Raw genomic sequence first — 15,517 nt, forward strand, 5'->3', positions numbered from 1 at the left:
GTAAAAAAGAAAGCATTTTTTTTTTCTGCTTAGAAAAGTAATATGTATCCAGTTTAGAAAATTTAGAAAATACAGAAAAGCACAGAGAAGGTGTCACCCGGAGATAATTACTGATTACATTTTAGGTATATACCCCACATTGAACAAATGTAAGTCCTTTTTCTTGCTTTGGAGAATTCTATTCTGGAAGCCAAGCCACTTGCTAATGAGTAGAGAAGAGCAGCATAAGAATTTATTGCTGGCTTTGCTTATCATAGAGAGCAGAGCAGAACTGGAAACTAAAGCCCCCTCCATTCTTGCCCAATCCCCGTGCCCCTTCTGAGCATTGATTTCCTTGCTGCTGGGGCTGTAGCCATCCAGAAAGAAACAGCCTCCAGGAAGCTAAAAAGTTATGCGTTTAGAACATGCATAATCTTAACACTCTTGGTTGGTTTTTCTTTTTGTTGTTAATTAGTCTCTCTCTCTCTCCCTCTCTCTCCTCTTCTCATTCCCTCATAAGTCGTTTGAGGAAATCAATGAAAGGTATATAAAACATGGCACAATGTAGTGGTGACTGAGAATAGCATGGTTGTATGCTTTATTTTTAATATTTTGATGCTTTCTAGAAAATGAGCTGCCAATTAAAAAATACATAATTTTACTGAGCTACTGAATTTTCACTTTTAGACACTGTGCTTTTAAAAGCTAAACGACAGCTTTGAAAGAAAATTGCATGTGCTTTAGTTAAATAACAATTATCATAATGTAGATTTTTAACTGCTTCCTTTAGATGTGTTCTGTATTTTCAGCCTAATCTGGACCATCTTAACTGTCATTGCATACAGAACATTGTGTAGATGCTTAGACTTATTGGCTAAATATGAGCATTTGAAAGAATCATTCATTTTTGCTTTGAGTAATTTTATGACTTATGTAATCTTAATGGAATGTTCTCTCATTTTCTCTTCAAAAGATAGGCATGCATTTATCTTTTTGCTCAGCTAATCTAAGTGAATCTTCCTCTTTTGATTATGTTTTGTCTTTGTTGCTGTTGTTAACACTCAATCCTAGGGAAATTTGTCATTATCTTAAAAGGCAAAACACTCAACAAGAAACTAGGAAATATTGTCTATAAAAACACATACCATTAGATCTATATTTATCTTCTGGAGCATCTGATTTTGAACTACTCATACTGATCTGACACGTTTTCCGTTTTGCCTCAGAGCAAGACTTGAGGTCCTTCTTACTAGTTGAGCTTAATGTTCTTATCATTTTTACCCCTTTCATGTAAATTTTTAAAACTGTAAATGGTAAAGTTATAAAATTGTGAGCTTACTTCACAATGCTACATTGCGAGAGTGCATAAAGCAAAATAAAAAATTTGTATTTGTGATACACTAAAATACAGAAACCTGACTTTTTTAGGTAATGAAAACTGCACAGATAAATCCTGTTTACCTTTAAAGACAATCTGTTAAACAGAATATTGTTGATAAGTCTTAAGAAAATAACTTGTATATTAATATTGGCATTAATCAATAAAGGTTTTATTACAGCAGCTCTCTCATAAATCAGATTACCCAGGGAGCTTTAAAAAGTGCTGACACCTGAGTCTTACCTCTTGAGATTCTGGTTTAATTGGTCTGGGAGATGGCCTGGACATTCTTTAAACTTCCGAGGTGATTTTAATGGGCACACAGAGTTGAGAACCTTTGGTTTCTAAGGGTCTGTCCTCTGGCCCAATGGTTCCTCAGACTGGCTATCTTTGAAATACTGGGGCAGTTTGTTAAGCCCAAGTCCCTGGAGCCTCACCTCAGATCCCAGGTGGGACTCCAAGGTGGGATGAGGGCTCTCCATGTTTGCCGGTTCTCACACAGGAGACTAAGGCTCTTGAGGCAGGCCCGGAAGCTCAGACCCAGGCTTTGCCCCCAGTTTTTTAAATTTATTTCTTTATTTTTAAAAAATTATGCATTTCTCTAAGTATTAATGATTTCTATTTTCATTTAAAAAAATATGGATTCATAGTGCCATTTCAAATATACTGGACAGTGTAGATAGATGCATTATTTGCTTCTTTGTACTTCATCTACTCATGGAACGTACTGATTGGCAGGAAAATTTGGTGAACAAAAAATTGCACATGCTTGTCCCTTAAGAAATGCTGCAGTACATTTTTTTTCTCCACCTTAGAGTATTAACTTGCTAATATGAATGGGCATTCGTTTAATTCTAAATACCATTTCTTTGGTTTCATGCTTGAACTTGTTCATCCGTGTGTCATTTTACTTCATTATTATTTCATTGTCCATTTGACAATGAATTAATCTCTGCTAAAGCTGCATGAGACCTCAAGGAGAGTACCCTTGGGATAACCATTATTTTCTGTGAAGAAAAAAGACAACAAAATTTGGGATTTGAGATTTAATGAAAGCCCTGTTAGACAAGGGTACACACACGCGCACACACACATACACACACACACACACACACACACACACACACACACGGTGAAGCTTGATTGTTTCAACAAAAAGAAGGCTTTTGTGCCCTTTTAGAAGACAACTTCTACCACACAGTCTCAATGGTATTGGTGTTCCTTTCCATGAGAAGTGCTTATTATCTAGTTGTTGTTGTTGTTGTTTTTTAACCTTGTTTCTTTTTTTCCCCCTTCATATGGTATCTCTAAAGGCAGTGCTTGTCTATTTAATGATTTTTTCAACACTGAAAATGCTTAAATTAAGGAATGCTGTCAAGCATATTTAGACTCAATATTTGCATATTTTGAAAAACACATTTGCTTAGAAAATGCTGGTCTGTTGAGAAGGTCCATTTTTTCTCTCTCTCCAGTTTGCTTTTTTGTGTTATAATAATGAAAAAGGAGAATACCAATCATTATAGGACCTGCTTTTAAAAAGATGTTCACTTGCCCTTTCATATACTGATGTTGAAATTGAACAGGTCAATGTGTACAGGAAAACTCAAACATTTTATTGGTGGTATCTACAACCAGAACTTTTGTGTTTCAGAAAGTCTCCCATCTAGTCAGTGATATGTGTTGACTGGGCTTAGTATATGTACTAGTCAGCATTGTTCATTAATTTGGAATCTGTCATCTCCAGCCTATGAGCCCCCAAAGCCTTCATTTAAGCCCTTGGTGTTTTCCCTCAACCAGAGCTCCCAACCCACCTCATTATGCCTCTGATCTGCATATTTGCTTTGATCCTTTCTCACACTCCTGCCTGCATATTCTTACTTCTGTGGCTCTCTTTGCCTTACAAGATAAAATGGAAGCTCTTGGTGAATATGAAAGCTTTTCACAAAACTCCTTTCCATTTGTTCTTTGTCTCCATTACCCGGTTCTCAAGGCACTGATGGGCCCCTTGGGTCCTCAGCTGTGCCACACCCTCTCACAGCTCTGTGCCTTTATTCAAACCATTCTTCCATTTGCAATACCCTTCCTTCCTTTCCTGCCTCAGGAACTCCTACTCATTGTTTAAGACAAAGCCCCAATGTCACCTCTCTTGGAAGCCACTAAGGGACCCATCTCTCCCAAATCAGATGATAGTAAATTTTATTATTCCTAACACTAGTAAGTATCGTGGACACTATATTACTATATGTAAATATTTCATTTACATTTTATAATCTCTCCTCGCACTGATGAAAACATTTTACCACACCTGAGATCCCGATATTCTCACCCAAGTGAAATCATCCTCTCTTCATTAAATATTCATTAAATGCCTGCTGTGTGCCAAGTAACACAGTACAATACAGTGGTGAACAAAACAAAGTCCTCTCCTGCCTGAGACTATATTCTGGTGAAGTAGAAAGACAAAAACAAATAGGTTGTGATAAGTTTGAGGAAGTAAAATTTAACAGAAGTAAAGGTATTAGGGACACATAGTGTTGTATGAGTAGTATACTCAGGGCTGTCCTCTCTGAGGAGCTGATATTTGGACAGGTTAAGTGAGGAAGGAACCATACAATATTTAGGAGAAGAAAGTTCCAGCAGACAGTGCAAAGGCTTGGAGGTGGATCTGTGCCGTCCAAACCAAAAAGTCCAGGCTAATGAAGCTGATGGATTTCCTCAAAGCTTCCTTAATTGCTGGAATAATTCTTTTCCTCTGTGAGCCAGGTGCCCAGAGGAGATCTCCTAACAAAATTTTAGGCCCCTCGTGCTAAAGTGAAATGCTTCTGCAATCTCTCCTTCCCTTTTTCCTCTTCGAAGTCAACCTGTTTGTTTTGTTTTGTTTTGTTTTAAAATCCAGTTTGTACCTGGATACAAATGCTGAGTTAGCATCCCTCCTAAAAGGGTCATGAGTATATAAAAGCTGTTGATTTATAAACTGTGGTTTGTTTAGTCTTTCAACAATTTGGAGACTTCATCCTCCTTCACTGCTGTATCCCCAGTACCCAGAGCAGTGCCTTGCACATAGTAGGTGAACATAGTTTTTGAAAGATTAAGTAACGAGGAGTGTAGTTGGGAGGGTTGAGAAAAGCACGGACATCAAAGAGCGTATGAATTTCCAGACGGGCTCACAACCTTTACATCCTTCAGGAAATAAAGAAAAAAGAAAGTCATTAAAATATAGTAAATTTCAGGACTAACTTTACAGATGCAAAATTGAGACTGTGTAGTTTGATGGTGTCTATTCAGATCTCAGAGTAGAGACATGGAATTTCTAATATTAACCCATTACATGAAAGAATCCTAAGAATAAATAGATTTTAGACCTATCTTTCTAGACTTCAAAACACTTTCACTCCTGTTTGGCTACAGTGCCTCACAAAACCCACCACCACCACCACTAATGAGAACCACCTCATTTTAAGCAAATATTTCTAGCTTTCCTTCTGTACGTTAATTTCTTGACTTACATAAAAATGTTTCCCCCCCCAATAGGTTGCTTTCTGCAATGGAGAGCACTGCTTCTTTAGAGAAAATGCCTGCTGCGTTTTCACTTTTTGAACATTATGATGACAGCTCAGCAAGAAGTGACCAGATGTTAAAACAAGTGGCTGGTAGGAATTTTAATATATTAATTACCTCGATGAAATTTGGTAGTGTTTCCTTGTTCATTTTGTATACGTTTTTAAATTAAGGTACAGTTGACAATGTTATGTTAGTTTCAGACATATGACATAATAATTAAAAAATTCTGTACAATAAAGGTACCCTGCTCACCAGGGTAAGTGTAGTTACCATCGTCACCATACAACGTTATTACAGTTTTAATGGCTCTATTCCCTATGCTGTACTTCTCATTTGGGTGACTTACTGATTTTATAACTGGAAGTCTGTACCTCTTAATCCCCTTCACCTATTTCACCCATTCCGCAAGTCCCCTCCCCTCTGGCAACCACCAGTTTGTTCTCTGTATTTATGATTCTGTTTGTTTTTCTTTGCTTGTTCGTTTGTTCTGTTTCTTAGATTCCACACATAAGTGAAATTGTATGGTATTTGTCTTTTTCTAACTTATTTCACTTAGCATATTACCTCCCAATTCCATCCATGCCCTTGCAGATGGAAAGATTTTGTTCTTTTTTATGGCTGGGTACCCAGTGGTGGAATTCCTGGATTGTATGGTATTTCCGGTTTTCATTTTTTGAGGAAACTCCATGCTGTTTTCCACAGTGGCTGCACCGGCTTACATTCCCACCAACAGAGCCCATCAATATCCAAAATCTCTATATTCTTGCCAATATATTTTTTGTTTTGTTTTGTTTTCTCCCTTTTTCATACTAGCCATCCTGACAGGTGTAAGGTGATATCTCGTTCTGGTTTTGATTTGAATCAGTGATGCTGAGCATCTTTTCATATGTCTGTTGGCCATCTGGATGTCTTCTTTGTAAAAAACTATTCATGTCCTCTGCTCATTTTTCAGCTGAATGATTTGGGGGGTTTGGTGTTGATTTCTGTAAGTTCTTTATAAATTTTGGATATTAACCCCTTAGATATATTATTTGCAAATATCTTCTCCCATTCTGTAGATTGCCTTTCTATTTGGTTGCTTGTTTCCTTCATGAGACAAAGTCTTTTTATTTGGGTATAATCCCAATAGTTTATTTTTGCTTTTATTTCCCTTGTAAAGTTTTTATATGTAAGGAGATATAACTGGGGGGAAAAAAAACCCTTCTTAGTTGTAAAAATTAAAAGCCAGATTCCAAATCAAAGCCCAAGACGAGCATACCATTTCAGTTATAATCTGCATTTCCATCTGAAGCTCTGCAACTGACCTGGGATACCGAGGAGTTAGGAGGAAGCAGCAATGGAACCAAAGGGTCTCATCTTTTTTTGTTTTCTCCTTGTAAAATAACATTTCCCTCTCTGTCTTCTAGAGATTATTTGCTTCACACCAGCAGTCAGTTATAGAAGGAAAAATAAATCAAATATTTTCATATGTCTTGAACAGATTTTTCCTTATGAGTGGTTTTTCCTTCTCCAGCTGAGCCCCCCCCCCCAACCACCGCCTTTTTCTCATACTAAACAGATTAGCTTAGAGAACTAACAGCTCAGCATCACACTCTGTGGCCAGGAGCCTCCTACTCAGCTGTCAGAAGCATCCTGCCGACTCTTCAAAATATTTTTTAATGTGCTATTTTAACAAACAAGACAATGAAGCTTATTTAGATTTCTCAAAGCTGCTATGTTTCAGTGAAGTTATCAAGTTTCACTTACTGTAAAATGTACTCTGCTATCTTCCTTTAAAAATGCTATTTCCAAACCACCTGAGAGACAACTGCTATTTTTACATTGACAATTAATTTTCACTCCTGTAAGAAGAATTCTAGTTTGGTGAAAGGCTTTTCAGGGGTCACCCACAACCTTAGAGAAAGTGAGAAATTCAGTCATTTATCCTAAGAGATTTTTCTCTATAAAAGTGTCAAAACCAAAAGGTGTCTTTTATAACATCTTTAAGAGGCATTTAAATTGAGAGGTGATTGGAAACTAAGAAATTCTGATGAACAGAGTAGGTTGTTTGCTTTTAAGGGATTCGTTATATGCTGTTGTTCATTTAGAAGGATATGCTTTTGAATATCTGACAGGCAAAATGAGAGGACATTCCATATATTTGAGAGACCACAGGGTTAAATTGTCACCAAGTGTTAATGATTCATTCAGAAATAGGGCGCCTGGGACTCCTGGGAGTTCCAAGCTGTTTATAGAGAGACTGATTTCTGTGAGGCAAACGCCACACATGGTATGGCTGCTTCATGGAATTGGAGCCCAGGGCTCTGACTTGCTGTTAAATAGTTTTTGTTCATTTTTGACCAGTAAACCCTCTCAGATAGAAAATCCTCCCCAGGTACATGAAAAGTTAATCTGACCACTGCCAACACTAATCAGAAATTCTAAGGAAAGGCTGTGACTTTTCTACTGAGACATGGAACAGCCCCTAGCAACTATTCCACACTCGCGTGATTATTATTACTCATCTATTTTTACTCGTTAATTTTACTCATTTACTATTATTATTACTCATGTTATTATTCCCATTTGATAGGTGAGGAAACAGAGGGAACAGAAAATTGTCTCATATATTGCCCTAGATACACAGCTACTTGAGGGTGCGGGGTCAGGGGGTAGGGAGCAATTCGACTTCAGGGTCTCTGCACTTAAACCCCTGCCCCACCACAGATGGGCAGAGTGCATTGCTGTGAAAGGATGGATAACCAGAGATTAGTAACATCCAAGGCTTCCTTGACTTTGGCTCCTATGGACTTGGTTTTGATTTTTTTTTTTTTTTGAAATTGTGGTAAAATACACGTTAACATAAAACTTACATCTTAACCACTTTGAGGTGTACAATTCAATGGTATTAAGTGCATTCACATTCTTAGATAACCGTCACCAGTATTTGTCTCCCAAATTCTTTTCATCCTGTGAAACTGAAACTCTGTACCTGTTGAACAATGTCCCCCCAACCCCTGGCTCCCCAGCCTCTAGCGACCACCATTCTACTTCCTGTCTCTCTGAATTTAACTACTCTCAGTCCCTCCTGAGTGGAGTCATACGGTATTTGTTTTTGTGTCATGTCCTCAAGGTTCATCCATGTTGTGGCACATGTCACAACTGCCTTCCTTTTCTCCCCCCGCCCCCTTCAAGACTGAATAATGTCTTATTGTATGTCTATACTGCATTTTGCTGATCTGTTCACCCATTGATGTTTTTTGCTTCTATGCTTTGGCTATTGTGAATCATGCTGCTCTTCTGGGAACACAGCTAGATGGAGTGGGGATCTATCTGGCCACACAAGTCCTGAAGTCCAAGTTGATCTGATGCTTAACTGAGTGTGACAGCTCTTTATGGGCACACTCCTTCAGGTAGAGGGGATCCGTGGTATGATTTCTCTGCCCAATTTCTTAGCCTCCCAGAGAGAAGCCTTAAAATCCCATTTTGTATTTTTTTTTTTTTTTGGCATTACTCCTTTGCAAGTTTATTCCTATAGAACTGTAAACAGAGTTGCTAACATATGAAATCTGACTCCCTGATATTCCGCCACACAGGAACTGCAAATCTAAGCATTATCGTTGGATTGCATCTATGGAATATTCTTAATCTCTTTTTAATTTTAGAATGCTTTGTAAAGTGAAAGTGTTTCCTGTTTTTGAAAAGATGTTTTAACTGTAATAATTTTGGGGGAAAGGAGCACATGAGGTACAAAAATCACTCCTAGCCCACATGTTTTGCTTAATTCCCGACAACCACTTCCTTCTTAAAATTTGGTGATTGCGGGGAGGCGGGGGGAGTCCATATCACTTTTTAAGTTTGTTGAGTTACCTGAGAGAGAGAGAGAGAGAGAGATTTGGCAACTTGTTGCTGTTTTTAAAAGCAGATATAGCTCAATGTAAAATTCACAGGAAAAAAGAAAGGGAGAGTTTCATCATTCATGCCTCAGGGAGTTCGGCACTGTTTCAAAGATTGACAATAGTTGAAGTATTCTGCCTGGCTCTTCAGTAAATCTGGGCAGCATGAAAATTCACTGAACTGCATTTATCTGGATGGAATCCTTTAGAATGTGACACTGATTTCCTGCAGGGAAGACACAGGAAAGTCAAAGTGTGAGGGTCTCTGAACCTTTATCATTCCTTGGGGAGGTGCTCTGATGGGCAGGCTTCTGAGATTATCAAGCAGCCTGCTCAGCATGTCTTACCTTGGTAGTTTCTCTGTGATTTACTAGATGATAGATCCACAGTTCATCTCCCATCTTCACAGACGTCCCTCCCCTTTTCTGTGTTCTTGCCAAGGCCGATTCGCCTTTTGAAACTTTAGCACTGGTATGTGTCAGACAATCTGCTAAGCACTAAATGTACATATGCTACTTACAACAAATGTGTTAGGAAATGGTATTATTATTGTTGTTTTCCCATTTCAAAGATGGGGAAACCAAGGCTAAGCTAACACAGCTATTAAGTGGGGGACCTGTTTTTTTGTTTTGTTTTGTTTTTTAGTATTAGAAATGATTTATTATATTTCCGTATACTAACAGAAGAACTAGAAAATAATTAAAAACAATACCATTGAAATAGTGTCAAAAACCATAAAATATTTAGGAATGCATTTAATAAAAAGAAGTGGAGGATCTCTACACTGAAATCTATAATACATTCCTGAGAAAAATTATAGACATAAGTAAATGGATAGGTAATACTATGGGATAGGGCCCAGGAATTGTCAAAATATCCCCAGGTTTGAAACTGGGTCCTGGTTAAAGAATAGGATAGAATGGGTTTTTAATTTCCCACATAGTATTTTTTTAAATTTTTTAATTTTGTAATAAACATATAATGTATTTTTAGCCCCAGGAGTACAGATCTGTAAATTGCCAGGTTTACATACTTCACAGCACTCACCACAGCACATACCCTCCCCAATGTCCATAACCCCACCACCCTCTCCTGACCCCCCTCCCCCCAGCAACCCTCAGTTTGTTTTGTGAGATTAAGAGTTTCTGATGGTTTGTCTCCCTTCCGATCCCATCTTGTTTCATTTATTCTTTTCCTACCCCCCAAATCCCCCACGTTGCATCTCCACTTCCTCATATCAGGGAGATCATATGATGGTTATCTTTTTCCAATTGACTTATTTCACTAAGCATAATACCCTCTAGTTCCATACACGTTGTCGCGAATGGCAAGATTTCATTTCTTTAGATAGCTGCGTAGTATTCCATTGTATATATATATACCACATCTTCTTTATCCATTCATCTGTTGATGGACATCTAGGTTCCTTCCACAGTTTGGCTATTGTGGACATTGCTGCTATAAACATTCGGCTTCACATGCCCCTTCAGATCACTACGTTTGTATCTTTAGGGTAAATACCCAATAGTGCAATTGCTGGGTCATAGGGTAGCTCTATTTTCAACTTGTTGAGGAACCTCCATGCTGTTTTCCAGAGTGGTTGCACCAGCTTGCATTCCCACCACGGTGTAGGAGGGTTCCCCTTTCTCCACAGGGGATCTGGCATTCAACCTCAGGCTGGTGTCTCTGCTTTGAAGCCCATGAACTTGACCACCCTCTTAACCTACTCCTCACTTTTCATAACTCTGTATTTCCTCAGCTCTTATCTCTTTTTTGAATCTTTCCAATTTGCCTCCTTTTGTTCCATTCTTTAGACTCATTTCTTATTTTTTCTTTTCTTTTTTTTTTTTTTATCTTCTTGTTGAACTAACCTTTGTTTTCTTGTCCTTTGGTGTTGACTTTTCATAAAGTAATCTCATAAAATTTGGCCTAAAGTATTTCAGTAAGTTTATCTCTCAGGAAATGTTGAATGGAAAAAATAATCATGAAAACAAATGTAAAAGCATGGCATCTTTTCAACTATAGGAATAACCTTTTCCTCTAATTTGTAAATTTAACATTCAGTGCTTCATTGAAAATATTCAATGCTTTTGTATCTTAAAAATGTGGGAAGAGAGTTGCGTAGGAGCTTGATTTATGGCATTGTACATACTATTAATGTTTAATATGCATAATGTAAACTTTAAAAATCTCTTTGAAAACACTTGAGGATACTGTCCAAATTTAAAATTCAGAAAAATAGAGTTCTGTCAGACATCTAAACTTTACCTTTGCATGAGTTAATAGGGTACTTTTTCTCCTATGTAGTCTTTATATATATATATTTTTTAAAAAAAGATTCTTTGGTAGAGTCATGTTAGAAAGAGAAAATGGGATAGTAATTTCACAAAGGGTATTTTGATATTTTATTCACACCAGTCTTTTTTCAGCTTTGATGATGCAGCAACTGGTTCCAAAAGGGCTTTATTTGTCTCTGTTCTGAATATAGACTCTATTTATGTAGAAGGAAACAACAGTGGTTATGTAGCAAAGCAACTCAAGTTTTCATTTTGAAGGAAAATCAAATCATTTGATGCATCCTCTCACCTGTGTAAGTTTATTATTCTGAATATCGAACTACAGAAGCGTATTACCAAGTGATCACAGTTTGGCGGTCTATGTTTATTTCTCGGTGTCAATAAGCATGCCTATACAAATGCATCAAAACCACACTCTAATGGCACAGTGGTTGCATCCAGAGAATATGCTTGGGTGGGTGTTGTTGAGAACAGGGAGCCCTTCCATTTTTACTCCATGTATTTCTGTATTGTTTGATGTTTTCTCAACATACATAAGTTACTTCTGCAAAATGAAAATGAATCAATGAGTAAAAACAGCGTTGGTGGTAATAAATCTTGCTTTTATTCCAGTTCCCCAGCCTCCTAGATTAGAACCTCAGGAACCCAATTCTGCCACCAGCACCACAATTGCCGTTTATTGGAGCATGAACAAGGAAGATGTCATTGACTCATTCCAGGTGTACTGCATGGAGGAGCCCCAGGATGACCAAGAAGTAAACGGTAGGATTGCTAACACAGATACAGATACAGGTGTCCATTTCTGCATCTTCATAGGAAGGATTTAAAGGTACCTGTATTGCAACTCATTCCACAAAGCACTTACAGCCACATATACAAACCACAACAAGAAACCAACGACCATATAAGCAAACATAAAACAGCTAAGCAAAAACTGGAAATCCGAATTAAGGAAAAGAAAATGCAGAAACACCATAAAGGTCAACATGGATATTGTAATTAAGTTTCAGATTTGGCTTTGAGCTCTCAGGATAGCAGGAGCAACTAAGAGAGTCTCATTTGCAGAAAGGTGGTAACATAACAGCCCTTCAGGGAGAACAAGTCTCAATCAGTACTTGAGTTTAAAACAAAGTATAATATGTATCAATTTGCAGAGGAGAAATGAGCTGTATACAGGACAGAAATGAGTTGGATACAGAGGACTGAGCTGCAATAAAAGATTATTACGTCCAAAATAATTTTAACGCAAATGCAGTATTGATGTCATGGTTGACGGCTTCTCAGATCCACTTTGATAAAAGCTGCAAACAAACCATAAAGGTTTGTTTAGGGTTCACAGATCTCAAGGTGTGGGCTGTGAGTAGTCTCCTTGCATCTCCAGTTAGTATGCAGATAGCAGGGTGAAGATATGACACATATGTAGTTGAGCTTCTGTAAATATCTCTCTGTTCAGTAGGACTTCTAATAAGACCTAGAAGCCAAACACTTTGAGTTTGTACTTCTTGATCAATCAGAGCTGGCACGCTGGCATTTTCTATTGCTTGTTGAAGATGGACCCACATGTTTTGGAACGCCGATGAGCAGGTGACAGGATGGACATGCCATTATGAAACTCAGGAGCCCAACTTGTCATGAGGAAAAAATTATAATATAGTTCGCTGCTACCAAGATTTAAGTCTTTTGAGATGTCAGGTGATACTTAAATAAGGAAAAAGTTAAAAAAAAAAAAAAAGAAAAAGAAAAAAGCAACCATAGGCATAAAGTTGGCTAAGTTTGCCTATTAAGGACTGCTTATATTCCTGGCAATATGACCATGTATCTGTCACAGCAGAGCAAGGTGAGTGTCATTATCCCCATTTGCAAATAAGAAAACTGATGGGAGGTTAAGCAGTTTGCCCAAGGCCACACAACTTCTACGTGACAGGGGTAGTAGGATTCAAGCATGAACCTTTGAGACTCCAAAGCTTATGTTTTGGTTTGCTTGTTTCTGTGTTTGTTTTGTGATAGCACACTTCTTCCTCCTCCATATCCAGCTGTCATGTCCTGGAGCTTTGTGGCTCTCCAAGACTCCTCTTAACACCAACTTATTGCCTTATTGCCTGGAGTGCTTTTTTTTTTTTTAAGTGCATCAACTCCTCCCCACCCCTAGCCTCCAAACACTTATTTGTCCTAGGTCTCATTCATTCTGTGCCTTGACATCTTGCTGTGTGTGGGGTCTCCCCCAACATAGGTCATGTGCATCGTTCAAAGAAGTGCTGAGGCAGCAGGACTCTGCTGAAGACTGCAACCACAGTTTCTAGGATGTGGGGGAAATGTTTTTCAGTGTACAAGTCCTTATGAGATTCTCTAAACCAAACTTTCCATCCAGAAAGTATAGCTCAGTGGGCTGGAAAGTTGCAATTAAAGAAACCGAGTTGAAGTGCTCCTAAATTTCCTTTAAAAGAAAATGATCTGGGCTTCTTAACTGGAAGAGTTTTGAAGATGTGACTTTCAAGAGAGATAAGGGAAGAAAACCAAAATGATTAAAGGCTAATTTTAAAAATAAAATAATTCTCTGTAAAGGAGAAAAAGTTTCAGTATGAATGATCAGATCAGTCCCAAAGGGCAGGTGTTCATACTGGTGTCGAGTAGGAAGGCCCCTAAAATAGTGAAAATAAAATAATGTAAGAAATTTTAGGAAATGTCTTGATCAAACAAGTTACTTTTTAGAATAGTTCATGACTTATCAAAGTTATTCAAGTATTTCTGTAAATCATGGAACTCTCTAGATGAAAAGATTCTGGAATTTGTGAGAAGGAACCAGGATTTGAAACTTTGAAAATCATACTGAGCACTAAAATTGTTTACTAATTTGGAAAGGTGTTTTATAACATCATAAATTTAGAAAAAAATGGAGTTATCCATATTTTATTACATACTCTCCTGAAATATTGGCATTGCTTCTTAAGAATGTTTCAGAATGTACTATAGAGATTTAAACTAACATAAACTATGCAATTTTAGTGTTTACTATTGAAATAAGTTATTTTAATTGTGGCAGATGAAGCTTAGAATGTTACTAATACACTATTATTTTCTGGTAAGTGTTCACAAGTAATAATACATCACTCTAAATATCTCTTTTTACCATGCCGTTGCTTTCTTATGAATTCTAAAGTGAGCTATCACAAAAGTTATCTTAAGTTTATCAGTTTGAATTTTCCACTGAAAAGAACTGAGCACTTCTTTCAATAGCTATAATTTTCAATTTATTTTGGAAGACACCCAAGACTTTCTAATTGTGTTTTATGCTAGACTTGGTAGAAGAATACAGGTTGACAGTGAAAGAAAGCTACTGCATTTTTGAAGATCTGGAACCTGACCGATGTTATCAAGTGTGGGTCATGGCCGTGAACTTCACTGGATGTAGCCTGCCCAGCGAAAGGGCAATTTTTAGAACAGGTAAAGAGATGTTAAGGGGATGTTGGGAGACAATATTCAATTCTTCACACACTACTGAGATCTAATAAGCATTTATTAAGCACCTATTGTATGCTGGATGTTGTACAGTGCTGAGTATACAGTGATGAATAAAACTGGGTTCCTACATTCTAGAAGATTGCAGTCAAGTGGGAGAAATAAAAAACAAAACAAAACAGAAGATCATTAAAAAATTGTGGTAAGGACCATGATCTAGTTATTTATAAGTTGTTATGAGAACACTCCATAGGGATACCTGAGGCAGGGGCAGGATCTGGAATGGCTCCTTAGTGTTGAAGCCTGAATAGAATCCCTTAAAGGATCAAGGATCCTTTAAAGGATTAAAGGATTAAAGGTTAAAAGAGTGTATGCCTTTTGAAGAAGATATGTAAGCAGAGATATCAAGGTAAGAAACAGTATAGAGGGTGCAGGGCACTACAAGAAGTTTGGTATTATTTCTTTGACTTAAAAACAAGGAGAGGAAAGACATGAGGTAAGAAAGGCTAGTGTTTGGGGGCCATGTTTGTCAATATAAGAAGCTTGGGCTTCATCATAAGGGTGCTAGGAGCCCCAAAAGAGTTTTCAGCAATGATATTCAACTGGGAATGCATTTCCACGATGGGGCAGTTTCACAGGGGGGCTGAAGTAGGTGCAGCATAAGCCAAGTTTGCCTTGCCTTGAAGATCACTGTAACTACCTCAGAGGAAGAAATGACACTCCCACCATTTTATCCTTTCTTCTTGCTGTCTGAATCAAGTATTTATTGAGTACCAATGGAAGACAAGATCATGGCTAACTTTTCTGTGAAGGGAGGTAGACGAGAATCTTCTTTTTTATTTGCTTGTATATATATAAAGAAACTGGTGGGATTTATGGGAAGCTAATATTAGAGGCTCTCTGGGGATGGGTGAAAACTGCAATTTGGAAGGTAGAGGTGGGAGGGAGACTTTTCATTACATAAATTTTCA

At 37.7% G+C, this 15,517-nt stretch overlaps 1 protein-coding gene across 1 annotated transcript in view; it reads left to right on the forward strand.

Annotated features, from left to right (window-relative positions):
* CMYA5 (cardiomyopathy associated 5) overlaps window positions 1-15,517 on the forward strand; it is an 88,865-nt gene that overhangs the window by 50,252 nt on the left and 23,096 nt on the right. The window contains exons 6-9 of the mRNA XM_059416655.1: window positions 500-522; window positions 4,889-5,007; window positions 11,703-11,852; window positions 14,385-14,531. Coding sequence (XP_059272638.1) covers window positions 500-522; window positions 4,889-5,007; window positions 11,703-11,852; window positions 14,385-14,531 — 439 coding nt within the window. The remainder of the gene's footprint in view (window positions 1-499; window positions 523-4,888; window positions 5,008-11,702; window positions 11,853-14,384; window positions 14,532-15,517) is intronic.

The sequence above is a fragment of the Mustela nigripes genome, chromosome 12, assembly GCF_022355385.1.
Source record: "Mustela nigripes isolate SB6536 chromosome 12, MUSNIG.SB6536, whole genome shotgun sequence".
In the NCBI taxonomy this organism is placed as follows: domain Eukaryota; kingdom Metazoa; phylum Chordata; class Mammalia; order Carnivora; family Mustelidae; genus Mustela; species Mustela nigripes.